The sequence below is a fragment of the Trichechus manatus genome, unplaced genomic scaffold (assembly GCF_000243295.1).
Source record: "Trichechus manatus latirostris isolate Lorelei unplaced genomic scaffold, TriManLat1.0 scaffold00075, whole genome shotgun sequence".
In the NCBI taxonomy this organism is placed as follows: domain Eukaryota; kingdom Metazoa; phylum Chordata; class Mammalia; order Sirenia; family Trichechidae; genus Trichechus; species Trichechus manatus.
In genome coordinates, this window is record NW_004444011.1 from 5,991,974 (window position 1) to 6,008,671 (window position 16,698).

The window sequence follows — 16,698 nt, forward strand, 5'->3', positions numbered from 1 at the left end:
AGCACAAATAGAAAATTTTATTATTTTTTTAATCTCAAACAATAGACCTTCCAAAAAGTAAGAAAAATCTTCATTTTGCTTTAAACGTTTCAGGCCAAGAAGCATCTCATAGCATAATCTTCCAAATAGCACGTGATCAAACGATGACACCCATCCTAACACGATGAAATATTTTATTACTTTCTTATTTTAATACTAATTATTAAGTATGAAATGATGAAGTGAAAAAAGCTCAAGTACAAAGTACAATGGCAAGAAAATACATGAAAGAAATTCACCATTCCCATAACCTCTGAGGTTTTAACCCAGATAGACCAATTTCTGTCATCATTAACATGTTACCTAAGAAAAAATGAAAGATTAAAACTACCTTTATTTTCTCAGATTGTTAAAAGATTCGTAAGACAAGTTGGGCATGCTGGAAGGAAAGAAAGGAAAGCTACAAAATTGGGAATAAAAATTACATTTTCTTTGGTCTAATAAATCAAAGAATTACTTCAAGGAAACAACATAGGTCCAAAGAAATATTGAAAAGTCCATTCACAAGCAATCCTACATTGGTATAAGGCAAAAAAAAATGGGGGCAAGCTTGGATATAATGAAGTTTTAAAAGCTGCAACAAAGCAATGCACTGTTGGGAAATAATGGTGACAGAGAAGAACCCAGACAATACTAAAACAAATGGGTAGGTTGTTTTGAGGGAAAAAAAGAGAGAGGGAGTGAGTTCAAAAAGGAAACCTGAAAACGGCCAAACTAGAAACACTGTGGCCAAGGGGCCCTCTGGGTCATACAGTCACCTCCTCTTCAGGCCCCCCGGAGAGATCACTTTAAGTAATGTCTCTTTAGATCAAAAGACACACACATACCATCTAACCAAGACCCCTGAATTTATCACAAATCCTCCAGTGTCAGAAACACACTAGATAAGAAAAATGAAACAATTCTAATGCGGTTTTTATTTAAATTTTATTGAAATTCTCCCCCACCTCCATACAGCTTCCTAAGTGAACATGCATGTGAAGTCTAAGCTTGATGGTATTCTTTTCAAATAATTCCTTTAATCCCTGAGAATGTGACTTTTGAAACTTGGGGAAGTGAAGATAGGACAGGGGAATACTGAGGACCATTTTTCATGGCTGCTTCCTTGTTTCTTCACAAAGTTGGACTGAGAAACCTTTCGATGAAGATGGAAAGTGTGTGTGCAGTAGTATGATGCTTAATACTGACTTCTACCCTCTCCAGCCTCATGAACGTAAGGAACAGGTAGGGGAAGATGAAGAGTGTGTGGAAAACTTGTGATGAAGAGTAGGGTCTTCCTAAGTTCTTAGGAAAACTGAACAAATTATCCAGAGAGTTTGTGTTAGGCTAATGCATTTATGTAACCAGCATCAGAGTACATGATGTATCCCTGTTATCACTTTCCTCTTTCAACTATTTCCCCCCTATGTCCTAGTGTGGAATTTACAAAGCCAGTTTTGCTGTGCATATAAGGAATTGGCCGTAATAACTAAGGATTTTTTGAACACCATCTCTTATCTATATCTCATTGAGGGGTGTGTGTATGATGTGTGTGTATACATGTGCACACGCGTGTGTATGTGTGTGCATGTAGGTGTGATTTTTTACTAGAACAATAACAAATACCTTAAAAGCCTTTAGTATCTTTTTTTAATCTACCTTAAGAGCAAATCCTATATATGCAAATAGCCATGAATAGTTCCTCATACAGTGAAGTTACTAATTTTTAAAGTATTGTATAAATTTAGAAAACATTACCTAAATGTATTTCACGTTGAATAAATCTAGAATGTATTTAGCTCAAATATTAAGAGCTTTAACAATTGTTAATCATAAATTTTCTGCTGTGAATTTGAGCATAAAAACATAATTTTGCTTAGTTAATAAGTGGTTGATAGCTGTCCACTCTCTGCAGAAGTGTATCTGAATATCCAGGGGAATAATACCTGAAAAAGAAAATTTTCTATTAGATACTTGTGAAAATATTCAGCCCAGAAGACACAAGAAATTCAATATAAGGTATTTATCTGAAATAGTTCTATGAATGAAACCTCAAATACACCCTGAATAATCATACACTAATAATGCTTAATGTATAAAGTTAAAGACTATCAAAAAAGAAGATATCATCGCATAATACTGTGCTAGATAAGTGGGAAAACATTTAAGAATATAACTGTAGTGGCAAAGAAGAGATACTTATTTTCAAAGCAAGATACTTCAATCCAGTAGCAATTTTTTATTACAGAGACTTTATTATACTAAGTGACTGATGCTGCTTTTGTTATCATAGCTAATAGATTTTTTTCATAAGTTAGACAACAAAGTCTATCATTAGTAATCAACTTCTATATTCTGATTCCCTTAGAGATTATTTCCAGTGTATGTCTTCATCAGATATGGACACCCATAAAAGCAGAAATTTCTGGGAGTATAACTGACATTAAAGAGCTATTTAATAAATGGTTTACAAATATTCCCTCATACAAACCTTGAAAATGAATCATTTTCATTGTCTCTTGAGTATCTATAGTTCTATAAATTATATATATATATTTAACATTTTATAAAAGATTCAGTATAAAATTATTAAATATATTGATTAATGCATTGTGGAATGCTTGATATGACATAGAAAAAATTTACATGCATATAAACATGTCAAATCAAATTTGGCACACATTCTAGAATATAATAAATGGATCAAAAATCTATGAAAGATCTCTTAAAATTTTCCAAAAACACTAAAAATAATTAAGACTGTCCTGGTGGCACAGTGGTTAAGAGCTTGACTGCTAACCAAAAGGTCAGCAGTTCAAATCCACCAGCTGCTACTTGGAAACTGTACAGGGCAGTACTATGAGTCAGAATCAACTCAACAGCAATGGGTTTGGTTTTTTGAAGGCATATTCTCCAGATAAAACTTAATGTAAGGGGCTTTGCTTTGTCCTTTGTGATATTTTTCTTGCCTCAGATACTTGACTTAAAAACTCACATAATCTATACTACACTAATTTCTTCCACAGTTGTCAAGTTAAGGTGTACAAAACAGAGCTGTATTTTCTCAATAGTGTGCTTCTAGGCAGTCGTAGTTAAAAAGATAAATACATACATACATATGTACATACATACATCCATACATATATACATAAAAAGCTACCTTGAAGAATGTTTCTCCTCTAAAGGCCCCCTACTCTTGAAAAAATTGCTCTTCAGCAATGGACTTCTTTGAAGTATTCTTACACTGACGACTTAACAATTGTTTCTCTCTGTCTGAGTTAGTCACAAATTTTAAAGCCAGCCTCACCCTGCTAGGCCTTATATACATGCCAGTCACAAGATAAGTACTTTTTATATATAAATTACATAGGTTAGAAAAAATACAACAAAACTTTATAAACTGTGCCATTTAATATGGTAGCCACTAGCCATATGTGGCTGTTGAGCACTAGAAATATGGATAGTGCAACCGAGGACTGAATTTTTTATTTTATTTAATTTTAATTAAATTTAAAAACATACTCAATTCAGTTACTGGAAAACTTTTAGGTATGTTTGGAACAACTTGTGAATCTACTTTTTCAAGTGTAAATTTTATAAAATCTAAATATAGATCAAGTATTTCTGATGAAATTTAGCATCTGAATTGAGATATGCTGGAAGTGATAAAATATATACCAGATTACAAAACCTTAGCATAAAAAAAATTCATTAATATTTTTACATCTATTACAAGTTGAAATTATAATATTTTTGTTATATATTGGGTTAAAGAAAATATATTATTAAAATTCATTTCACCTGTTTCATTTTACTTTTTTAAATGTGGCCACTAGAAAATTTAAAAATTACATAGATGGCTGTCACATTACATTTCTATTGGATAGTGTTGCTTTAAAATAAAGTCTCCAATAGATCAATTAGGGTCTACCAGTAATTCTTGAGGTTTTATCTGGCTGATTTCCAAGCTCACTGCCATTGTTATACCTCTCCCCAAGGACCTCAGACTCCACAGTCTCTGGGATTCCCCAGAGGGAAGGAAATGTGCTCAACATTTAGGCCCCTGTCCCCATCAGCAGAGTGCACACTCAGGATTACATAACCTCCCCCAAATGCATATAGACTACATACAAATCTCAGTATGTAGACCCATAAATACATTATATAAAGTTGTTCATTAACTGTCAGAAAGCCCCATTCCAACTAGACTCTATATGATGCTAAGGAATCCAAAAGTAGCCTCTTTGACATGGAAAAAGTTTGGAACCCCTACACGGCAACTAAAAGGAATTTAAATCTAACCAGAATAATCTTTACTTATGTTGTTTATGTTTGCAAAAATGGAACAAAAATTTGCTTGATATGCATTTATCATCAAAAGTAAAACAGTGAAAAATAGTAAGTGGCCAAGTATTGCTACATAGTTTCCCATGTATTATTATGATGCTTAATTTTATCCTCCTAAAGATTTTATTTAATCTCAATAGACAGAATAATGAAAATAGGAAAGCATAAAAGGATAACAGGTATTTACTGAGTTGAATTCTTCCTATGTGCAAGCCCTTTGGCTAAGGAATTCATGAGCATTATCTCATTTAATTCTGACAACAACTCTGAAGTAGGTAATTATCCACATTTTACAGATGAGGAAACCGTGGCTAAGAGGGCTTTAAGTGCTATCTCCAAGGTCACACATCTAGTAAGTAGATGGGACTGAGACAGGAACCTAGGTTTGTTTGCTACCCAAGCCCTAGTCTTTAGCCGTGGCCCTCATGAAAGAACCAAAATGAACCTCCAAAAAGCAACCAGAAGTTCCTTCCCTCTATCAGCCACTGCTATCCCAACTTGCTTGTCTATGGCCTTTAAAAATATAAGTGAATTAACCTTACCCTAGACACATGTGGAGTTTGTGTTATTAATAACTTATGTTATTATTATTTGTTATGATACCAGAAATGTACTGAATGGAAAATTGTCTGCATGCATCCCCAAATGAGATATTTTCCAAAAAGCAAATTCTTCCCAGTGTAGGAAGAGACCCAGAAGACAAAGGAGTTAGAAAATACCTTATAGCTGTGGAATGGTACACTACATTCAGAGAGGCTTTATATATGTTATGTCATTTGATTCTGACAAAAACTCTAAGAGGGAGGCAGAAATTCTTCCCATTTCACAAGTGAAAAAAACTGAAGTCCAGAGATATTAAATGAATTACCAAGGACACACAGAAATAGCAGAGTCAAGACTAGAGCTTAGGTCTTCTAACTTCTATTTCAGGGGCCCTTCTCTCTCATCATACCACTTACCTTTATTACAATTTTTTTAACATTTTTTTTAATTACTAAAATTGGAGGGCAATATGAAATGTTTAAGCTAGTAACAGCAAGAGAATGTATCCATTGATAATCTATCTGTCTCATAAAGAATAATTAGTTCTAAAATAGTCACCAAGTAAATCTCAAGAACTATATAATTACAAAAATAAAACCATTTTGAGATTGTTTTTCTATTTTCATAGAAAGACAAAGTTTCAAAGACTTCTACAGAACACCTTTTGCAAACCTAATGCTTTAAAAAACATTAGAAATTTGGAAAAGTTTGTCAGCTAACCAAAATACTTCATGGTACTTAGCCCAATTTTTAAATGAAATCCCAGGTCACAGAATGCAAGAAGATCAAAATCTGCAATGGTCTTTTGACAAAAAACAGATTAAATTCTAACATGAAAGAGTTTTTTGATTTTCACCGGTTGCTGAGTTAAAATACACCGAGAGAGTAGTAAAGAAAACTTCTATTCAAGAAAATGTCTCACCATTGGTTGATTCTAATAGCTCATTCCACTTTGGAGGCCTTTTAGTTTGCTTTCTTTCAGTTTTTTATAATATTGTTTATGTTAAGAAATTGCATGGAGAGTTATCTTAATTTACATAACATAGCATTCTTCCTGAAGGGACCTATATTCCATGTACAAAAATCAACTTTCTTTTCTGATAAAAAATCTTCATCTTTCTTCACCTAGTGGTTTCACACATATTTTATATATTATACTAACTTCTTTTGTATTTGTATATTTGTATATAATATATATAGTAGGTATATATGTTATGATATACCTTCCTCTTTGATATGTACATTAATATTTTCAAAGCTAAGTTATTAGAACGCTTTTGGTCAAGGAGTTCTCATAAACCTCTCAAAACTGCATAAACGTGTACCTCTTGAAATAATTGACTGACTGAATATATGTGAATAGAAAGCTAATTTTAATCTTAAAGAAAATTATTTTTGTGATTTTAAAATCAATGTCACAATATGTATTAAAAACCACTGGTATTAAATAGGAAGAATGAACAGATATTAGTTACAACTTTCATAAATTAGATAGTTTAAAAAATTGGAATTTATATTTTCTAATGTTAATTGGAAAAAATAAGAAATAAGGGTAGAATTGGAAAAATGTATACAAATACACCCACTCCTCACTTATTGACATGGCTAGTGTAATGGATTGAACTGTGTCCCCCAAAAATGTGTGTCAACTTGGCTAGGCCATGATTCCCACTACTGTATGGTTGTCCTCCATTTTGTGATCTGATGTAATTTTCCTATGTGTTGTAAATCCTAACCTTTATGATGTTAATGAGGCAGGACTCAATCTATAAGATTAGGGTGTATCTTGAGTCAATCTCTTTTGAGATATAAAAGAGAGAAGCAGGCAGAAAGACAAGGGGACCTCATTACCACCAAGAAAGCAAAGCCAGGAACAGCACTAGAAGCTCCTAGACCAGGGGAAGATTGATGACAACGACTTTCCTCCAGAGCTGACAGAGAGAGAATGCCTCCCCCTGGAGCTGGCGCCCTGAATTTGGACGTCTAGCCTCCTAGACTGTAACAGAATAAACTTCTGTTTGTTAAAACCATCCACTTAATGATATTTCTGTTATAGCAGCATTAGTTGACTAAGACGGTTAGGTTCCAAAGACCAGGTCATTATGCAAAAATCAGCGTTATGGAAAAATGGAGGATTTTCTTTTTTCTGTTTTCAGACCATCCATTTGTCTGATTTTTTTTTTTTAAGAAAATATGATCATAGAAATAATAACAGCTAACTAAGATTTACTGATGTGCTTATCACTTTGACAAGTCCAGTTATAGATTTTTCCTTGGTGGAGAAGGAGTCTTGGAGGAGACAAAGCTGGATAAAGCTGGGCTGTGTGACTGGAGGGCCCACAGCTTAACCACTTCACCTTCCTCCTGTGCTGGGTTCAGAGCTTCCCTCCGGGAGCTGCCTCCAGAGCTCCTCCATTCCCACAACTGCAAGCCCTGCGTTCATGATCCAGGAGCCTTTTCAGTCTTCCAGGCCTGGCGAGTCACTGAGGCTCAGAATTCCTACGAGGGCACTGCACCCGGGCCCACCAAGGTGGAAGCTTCAGACCCAGTTCAGCTCACTTGAGATGTCATTAAATTCGCACACATTTCTTCCAGACACCTTCTCTGATGCCTCTTTCTTTCCTCCCTTCCCACCCCACAGCAATTTTGAGCTGCAGGGCCTCAGGCTGCACAGAGCTGGGAACCCAGAACAAGTTCTGTGCTGCCTGCGCATCTGCCCAGAGGCTGTGGCCCCGGAGGAGGCTGGCCCTGTGAGACAGCTGGACACTGCCAGCAAGAGGCAGCGGAGGGTGCAGGGCAGCATAGCCCAGCTTCCTGGAGGCCACCCAGAAACCCTCCTCCACGGAGGGGATGCTTTGCAGCTAATGCTGCCCTGCCAGCCACCTCGTTAATGAGCAAAATAGATAGTAAATTTTTTCCTATTGTCCTAAATGTGAAATGTTGGATAACGAGATAGTCAATAAGTGAGAAGCAGGTGTATGCTCTTTTATTCTACGTATTTTGTGGGCATTTTTCAAGATTCATATGTTAAAATAATTCCATCTTTTCTGGGTTAACTTTGCTTTTATTTATTTTGGGTTTAGTGGTATAGTTATCTTTCAGGTTATAGGGACTGAGGTTTGGGTTTAATTCTCTGCAAATCAACCTCATTAAAATATATATTAATCTTGAAAACAGCTTCCTGCTGCATTACTATGGGGCACCTGCATATAGAAAACAACATTATTTAATTTTTTTGGCATTTAGTAATTTTCTTTTTACCACTCAACATCTCTTTTATACTTGTAATAGTCTCATTAATGTAAATGTGAGCTTAAGGCAGAAAAGTAATATGCAGGGAACCATGCAAATAGATTTACAGTCTATACCTTTTCTAAATCAGGTACTCACAATTTATAGACTGAAGAAATTAAATTTTCTATATACTTTATTAATTTAATTAAACTTTATATTTGGATACTATGTAGTAAAGCATATATTACATTAGTAGAGAAATGTTTCAAAAGGCACTCCAGTTTGATTTGGAAATGTGTGTGTCAATCAGAACATTTAATTTGGGGAAAAAAGAGATCGAGAGAAGTAGATATACATTAGTCTCATGTAGTATTTCAAAGTCTATATTTTGACACAGTGGATATAAAACCTACATTTGAAAACAAAAAAACTACATTTTAATTTTGAACACCTCAAAGTTCATTTTTCGTACCTTACTATTTCTTCTGGGTAACAATTATTAATACTGTTGATGTATTCTTGAAGGAGAGATCCAGGTTCTGCTTTTATCTCTTGAACCTTTTTAAGTCCACCACTTGTTACAAAAAGTCGTCGTGCTTTGCTATCATGTGGCAGCACCTTGAAAAGTGAAGCACATAGAAATGCCAGCTTTTCTCTATACTACTTTTTACTACTGAAAAGTAATAATATATCTGAGACAATGTAAAAGATAATTTATGTCCAAAAGGGTCACTATGAGTCGGAATCGACGCGATGGCAACGGGCTTAATACCTGTAACAGGAGCCCTAGTGGCGTTATGGTTAAGAGCTCATCTGCTAAGCAAAAGGTCAGCAGTTTGAATCCACCAGCTGCCCCCTGGAAACCTTATAGGGCAGTTCTATCCTGTCCTATAGGCTCTCTGAGTTGGAATCCACCCAATGGTAATGAGTTTGGTTTTTGTGCTTTTCATACCTACAATATAATGACCTAAATTTGCTGATGAATGGAAGTAAAATGCGCTCTTTAGAAATGTATTAACTTTTCATGCTGTGGAGACAGAATACAGGCAATGAAAATGAGCAAAGAAAGACAATAGGAACCACTCATATGATATATGGAGAACATAAAGTGGTATCCCTTCTTTGCTTACACCCATTCAAGGTCTCTACCTACAAAAACAGGCAAGCTCTTTAACAAGACACAGGAAGCCTTCTGTGATCCACCTCCTAAATACCTCTCCAGGCTCCTTTCCTACCCATCTCTATCCTCAATTTTGTTTCAATAACATCAAAGTGTGCATGCAGTACCATTGCCCATACTATTTTTTCTTCTTAGAATGCTTTCCACAATCCATGCACCTCCCCCTTTGCTTGGTTAGTCAGGCGTCACCCTCCTTCAAGAAACCCTCTCTAGGACTCCCCCACCCTCTTATCCCAGGATGAGTTAGATACTTCTCTCACAGCACTCTGTCAAATCCCTATCGGTACACTTCCCACATATTTTGATTATCTGTTTATGTGTCTGTCACACATAAATGTCACTGGAGACAAAAACCATAACATTTATTCATTTATAACCCTAGTGCCTGGTGCCAAATCAGTGCTCAATAAATGTTTAACAAATGGATGAACATACTAAGGAGTAGGTAGAGAAAAGGGGATTGAGAAGATGTTAAAGACACAGAGAGAGAATCAGGAAAGAAAGAGTTAACAAATCCAAGAGAAGATGTAGAAAATCAACCAATGAGAACTAAAAAGAGAAACCACTGGGTTGGCCATTAAGAGGTGCTGAAGAATTAAGCAAATGCAGTTGCATGTAGATGGCAAGCAGAGGATGTCAGATTACCATCAGTTGAGGACAGCATTGGCAGAGAATAAAGTCAAACTTTAATGTTTCATGAAGAGAAAACAGAGAAATCAGTAGGATGAGACAGAGAACTAGGCTATATCAAAAGGGTACAGGTGTTTTTGTTTCATTCTTAGGATCAGAGTAACTTGAGCATGTTTGTATGATGAGAGAAAAGAGCCAGTGGAGGTAAAGAAATTAATTATGCAAGACAAAAGAGATTGCCCAAACAAGGAAGGTTGAGGAGAGGGTGTGAGCTCAAAATGTGGGAATTCCTGCCCTCTTACTTGGTCATTGCTATTCCCTCTGACAGAAACACTTTTTCCCTCCATTCTCCTTCTTCAAGGGGCAGCTTTTTTCACTTGTACTTCCTCCACTGAAGCCCTCTCTATATGCCTTAGACTGTATTCACTTATTTTTTTAAAAAAATAAAGCTTATCATGAAGCCTAGTACATTTAAGTGTTTTCTAATTGTTCTGTCTGGTCTCCCAGCTAGATCATAGAGTTCCTTGAAGAAAAACTTTGTCTTATTCTTTTTTGTCTATTTCTCAGTGCTTAACAGAGTGCCAGGTACATGTAGGCATTTAACATATACTTAAAACTACAAAAGGATCTTACTAATAGAAAAATAATACAAATCGATTGGACAATAAAAGATTACATCAGTATGTATTTTTTTTAATGGAATGGCCTGTAGATATATCAGTTTTAGATATTTTATTTGGCCTGGAGAATTTTCATTACCTCCTGTCTCTGTCCCCAGCCACATTTAACTAACATCTTTTCACCTTCTGCTTTGCTTTCCCATCTTTTTCTGGTGCTCTGGTATCCTTAGATTAAGAGTACACAAAATTCTGCCTGAAGCAAATAGTCCTGAAGGCATATTTATAAGAGTATATGATATGAGGTACTGTCTGTATTTGAGCTATCTAAATTTTACAAAGCCCACTGATTTATTTTTATTTAGTGACTTATTTTGAATTCTTAATGTAGGTTAGTGTTTGTTTTCATAGTAAGTTTAATAAAACTAGAATATCTTGCTCACTAGCTTAAAAGGTTAGACTACAATATGAAATTTTCAGAAATGTCACCTATCTCTATGGAGTCCCCAGGTGGCACAATGGTTAAATGCTCAGCTGCTAACTGAAAGTTAGTGGTTCAAACCCACCCAGTGGCTTCCATGGGAGAAAGACCTGGCAGTGTGCTCCCATAAAGACTGCAGCCTAGGAAACCCTATAGTAGTTCTACTTTGTCACATGGGGTTGCTATGAGTCAAAAATCGACTTGACAACACCTAACAACAACAACACTAACTGAAAGACTGGCATTTTGAACCTACCCAGAGGCACCTCAGAAAAAAGGCCTGGCAGTCTGCTTCCAAAAGGTCACAGCCTTGAAAGCCCTATGGAGCATAGTTCTACTCTGACACACATGGGATTGCCATGAGTCGGAATTGACTCACCAGCAGTGGGTATCCATTTCTAAGAGCTGATGATCACGTTTGTAGAAGATCCACTCAACCTCTTACTCCTCCTCCCTCTTAGTTGATAAATTAGCTGGTCAATTTCTGACTTAGCACCCCAGAGCCCACAAAAGTGAAGATATGGATTTGTCTTCCCCTTGCAGTAATTTAGTCTTTTCTCTCCATTATTTGGTTAGTTGATTTGTCAAGGGAGAACGTATTATGTCTCCTACTAAGAGGGGAAAAAAACAACCTTTGCTTATTTTCTTAGAAGGAGACAGACAGAACATAGGTGTTTGATACACAGAATTGTATCCTGTGGTGGCTTTAGCAATGTAAAACCTTCTACTTTTCAGTAGCCTTGATGTCTGAGGGTCAGTCAAGCTGTTGGAGATCATGGAAAGAGTTCAGAGAACTGAAGGCTGTTAGTAGAGTCTATCTTTAAGATAATTGTCTAAAACTAGACTTTTTTAACTGTAGTCCCTAGTTTAAAAGTTATGACAATGTATATTTTCATTATTTGTAGAAATATACTACTCAAACAACAGTACCTCATTTATATAGCATTATAACTGACTAATCAAAGTGAATTTGTACCCCATTCACTTCAGTGTTTTATTTTTTAAAAACTTTTTTTTAATCTAGTGCTTACTATGTGTACCCTGTATTGAGCCAAACTGTTTACATACAATATCACATATTTAATCTTTACAATGACTCTATGAGATAAGGTACCATTTTATGGGTGACAAAACTAAGGCTTAGAGAGGTCAAAACTTTGCTGAAGATATTAGAGCTGGTAAGTGGGAAATCTAAGCACTCCACCTCCACAGTCTGAGCCACTATGGGATACTACTTCCACAGACCCCATTTTCTTAAGTGTGCTGAGCATAATTTTCCAAGTCCTTGATGGCTTAGTGTCACCATCCTAACCATCAGTGACTACTGAAATGCAGTCATTTCTCTCCTCCTTTGCTAACAGTAGTCAGTCAGTTATGCTGGCCGTTCTCACCTCTAGCAGCCTGATTTTTCTATCTTACTACCTTTAATCGGCAATGATCTAAGAAATCTGACAGCTTCGGTTGTTGAAACTGTTCATAAAATAAGTTAGTAAGCTCTAAATGACTACCTAAGAACATCTGCAGTAAAGTACGTGGACTTAGTGGCTCTGAGACCTTTTCCTTTTCTTTATAAGATCTTTTCTGTGTTCCTAAGTGAGACTAACAGACATTGGGAAAATCACTAAAAATTACTTATCAGTATAAATGATCCTATTATGAGGTCTTCCTGTGTTGGCATACTATTTACTCCCTGAGAACACTAAAAAAGACAGTACAGAGGCTGTGGGGGGAAAAAAAGTGAGGAAAAAGGAAGCATTCTATTTCTGTGTGATTTTTAGTAACCTATGTTACCTTCCCTGTCAATCAAGATCAGTGAGAGCTGAGTAGTAAAACCCTACCCCCATCTAACAGAAGGAAACACACTGACCCAACAGAAAAAACAAGTTAAGAAATTATTTTCATTTTCTTCCCCAATGTATAGGCTAAGAGAATGCTTCTTACCTTACTGAACTGTCCAACCACATGCTTCAGAATATTGGGAGGAGCATCATACAGAAATGGTTCAAGAGCTGGTAGATAGGTGCATTTTTGTAGGATATTCTTTATAGCTTTTTTACTCTATTAAATACAAAGCAAAATACCAAAGTAAGTAATCAATGAAAGCTTAATACAAATTCATGTATACTTTGTTCCTTTTCATTGCCAAATAATATTCCATTTTAATTCACATTCCTAGAATTTGAAAATGAAATCGATTTCCTGGTCTAACCTGCAGTTTGTTTTTTTTTAAATAGTTGTCAGAAAGACTCCTATCTTTACTTGGTTTTGTCATGGAATAACTTGTCAGTTGTCTTCTTGTTAAACCATAAAATGTACTGTGTATTACTGAGCTCTTAAAATACCTATGAGGTAATTAAAATTATAACGCATAAATTATAGACCATAAATCAATGTGAATTTTATTAGTGTAAAAATTTGTATATTTGAAACTATGAAATAACTAATACTTCCCATTCTTTTCAAACGATGAATGTGAGAAAATAATCAGTTCTACATAGAATGCCATTATCAGGCATTCTATAATCTCCTACAGGTTTCATAGCTCATAGGTATGTAATCAGAAATATTCAGTGTGCATATTCAATGAACATTTGCAGATGTGCTGCAATAGCTCATGGGTACAGATTTCCCTATTCAGATATGTATAACAGACAGACTCTATTCCAACTGTAGAAAAGGCTCCTCTCAGCACTAGGGAGTATACTACCCACAAGTAAAAGAATAGGTACCCATGCCTAAAACACCTTTCCCCTCCCCTCCCCAGGACTCCATAGTATTTCAGAGTGACACTGTGTGGTGCTGTCCCCTGTCCCAAAATGGCTGAAGAAGCACTCTGATGTGACTGTAACACATTGTTGCAGTCAGCTCTAAGGCCGTGGTTGTTTGTGATTCTATTTTTCATTAAAGGCTGCCGACTTCACTTTGGAAGCTACACAACAATTGGGTTTGTCTACTGCTATTTTCCACTAGAATTCCACATCTGCTTGTATATGGTTTTGTGCTTCACTATATCCTTACAGCCTTCTTCTGATCACCTACTCTCTCTCTGAGGCCTTAGCAGACTTGGTCTCTTCCAGGATCATAATCCTGCTATTGAACATTTAGCAATGCTCTTGAAATGTCAAGGAGCATTTTGATTTTCACATTGTGAATTTTATAACTGGTACCTGGATTCAGCAAAGACTTTCAACACATTTGTGCTATCAGTAATGGAACTCTTACAATTACGATTTCCCAGAGACCCAGGCTAGGCAGTCTTGTATAACTTTTCATGTCTCTCAACACATATACCCTCAAACACTGTTTGATAAACTAGATTAAATAAGGAATGTGTGAAACACAGCCCAACTTCTTTCCATAAGTGGTATAACATAACTTAAAATTAAATTCTTGATTCCCGGCACACCTAGTTATACCTTTGGGAGCCACCTTAGGATCATAGTGATCTTAGCAGATCAATAAATTTAACTGAACTGCTATTGGTGACAAAATCTACTAACTGTACAGCAGAGAGCACATCCACTGTCCCATATATACAGCTTTACTCTAATTCCACTAGTTCCAAGTTGGTGATGTACTGCAAAGTTAAGTTATTATTAATCAAGAACTCTAGAAAGGAGTCTAATGACATTAGAAATTCATTGAACTTTAGTCTCTTTCACCTGGAAGAAATATACTTGATTTATAACTATATTCTTCAAGATAAGAATATATGTCAGGATTAATAGTGGGCTAAATTATCCAGCATGAAATAAGTATTAGTGTATTAGTTAAGATTTTGTTTACATGTACATTTCTGGGCTTAAGATTTTTTTAACAACTTTATTTAGATACAATTTATATACCGTAAAATTCACTCATTTTAAGTGTACAATTCAGTGATGGTTAGTAAATTTACAGAGTTGTACAACCATCTCCACAATCTAATTTTAGAATATTTTCATTATTCCAAAAAGAAACCTCATGCCTGTTGTAGTGACTCTATTACCTCCCTGCCATCAGGTCCTGGCAACCACTAATCTACTTTCTGTCACTACAGTTTTGACTTTTCTTGACAATTCATATAAACGGAATTATACAATATGTGAACTTTTGTGTCTGGCCTCTTTCACTAAGCATAATGTTTTTGCTTAGTAGACATATGCTTTCATTTCTTTTAGATAGACACCTAGGAGTGGAGCTATTGGGTGATAATGGTAAATTTACCTGTAATATTTTGAGAAACTACCAAACTCTTTCCCAACATGGATAAAATATTTTACATTTCCACCAGCAATGTAATAAGGTTCAAAGTTTTCCATATCCTGGTCAACACTTGTTATTATCTGTCTTATTAATTATAGCCACTTTTGTGGATATGACGTAGTATCTGATTATAGCCTTGATTTGCATTTCCCTAATGACTAATGATGTTGAACATCTTTTTCATGTGTTTATTGGCCATTTGTATATCCTCTTTGATGACATATTTATTAAAATATTTTGCCCATTGCTTAATTTAGTTATTTGTCTTCTTCTTGTTGAGTTAAAAGACGTCTTCATATATTCCTGATACTACTTCTTTCTTGAATATATGATTTGCAAATATTTTCTCCCAGTCTATGGTCTATCTTTTCATTTTCTTAATGGTGTCTTTTGAAGCATAAAAGTTTTTAATTATGATGAAACCCAGTTTCTCTTTTTCTTTTCTTCCGTGTTTGTGCTTTTGGTATCATATCTAAGAAATCCTTGCCTATCTCAAGATCACATCTATTTTCTTCTAAAAATTTTATCGTTTTAACTCATATTTACATCTATGATTCATTTTGAGTTAATTTTGGTGTACGCTATGATATCAGGGTCCAAATTCTTTTTTGCATGTGGATATGATTATCCCAGCACCATTTGCTGAAAGGACTGTCCTTTCCACATTAAATTTGTCTTGGCACCTTTGTCAAAACTCAATTGACCACAAATATGAGGGTTTATTTCTAGATTCCCAACTCAATTCCATTGATACATATGTCTTTCCTTAAGCAAGTACTACCTGACCTGATTACTGTAGCTTTGTAGTAAGTTTTGAGATTGGGCGGTGTAAGTCTTTTTTTTTTTTTCTTTTTCAAGACTGTTTTGGTTAGTCTGGGTCCTTTGCATTTCCATATGGATTTTGGTTTTGGTGGGGTTTTTTTGCTTTTTTTAATACTTTTTTATCGTGTTTTAGGTGAAAGTTTACACAGCAAATTGGGATCCCATGAAACAATTTTTATACAAATTGTTCCATGACATTGGTTAATTTTTCACAATGTGTCAGCATTCTCATTATTTCTATTCTTTTTGTTCTGTTTCCATTAATCTAGCTTCCCTGCCCCTCCTTACCTTCTCATCTTTGCTTTAGGGTAAATGTTGACTGTTTGGTCTCTTATAGTTGATTATTTAAGGGAGCACAGTACGCATGGGCAATACTGTTTATTCTAAAAGCCAATCTATTATTTGGATGAAAGGTGACCTCCGGAAGTGGCTTCAGTTCCAAGTTCAAAGGGTATCTCAGGATACAGTAGTCCAGTGACAAGGGCCAGAAGGCAGAAGCGGACAAGGAAGCTGGTGATAGGGAACCCAAGGTTGAGTAAGGATATTGTTGATGTGTTGTGAGATTGTTAACCATTGTCATA

The 16,698-nt window shown here is 35.5% G+C and overlaps 1 protein-coding gene across 3 annotated transcripts in view; it reads right to left on the reverse strand.

Annotated features, from left to right (window-relative positions):
• Positions 1-653: 653 nt before the first annotated feature.
• SPAG6 (sperm associated antigen 6) overlaps positions 654-16,698 on the reverse strand; it is a 62,549-nt gene continuing 46,504 nt past the window's right edge. Inside the window, exons 9-11 of one of the 3 annotated variants that reach the window (XM_004380536.2) lie at positions 12,992-13,108; positions 8,615-8,760; positions 654-1,964 (exon numbers count right to left, since the gene is read on the reverse strand). In XM_004380536.2, coding sequence (XP_004380593.1) covers positions 1,895-1,964; positions 8,615-8,760; positions 12,992-13,108 — 333 coding nt within the window. In that variant the 3' untranslated portion in view covers positions 654-1,894. The remainder of the gene's footprint in view (positions 1,965-8,614; positions 8,761-12,991; positions 13,109-16,698) is intronic. The other 2 variants (XM_023735038.1, XM_004380537.2) reach the window with 2 other exon arrangements.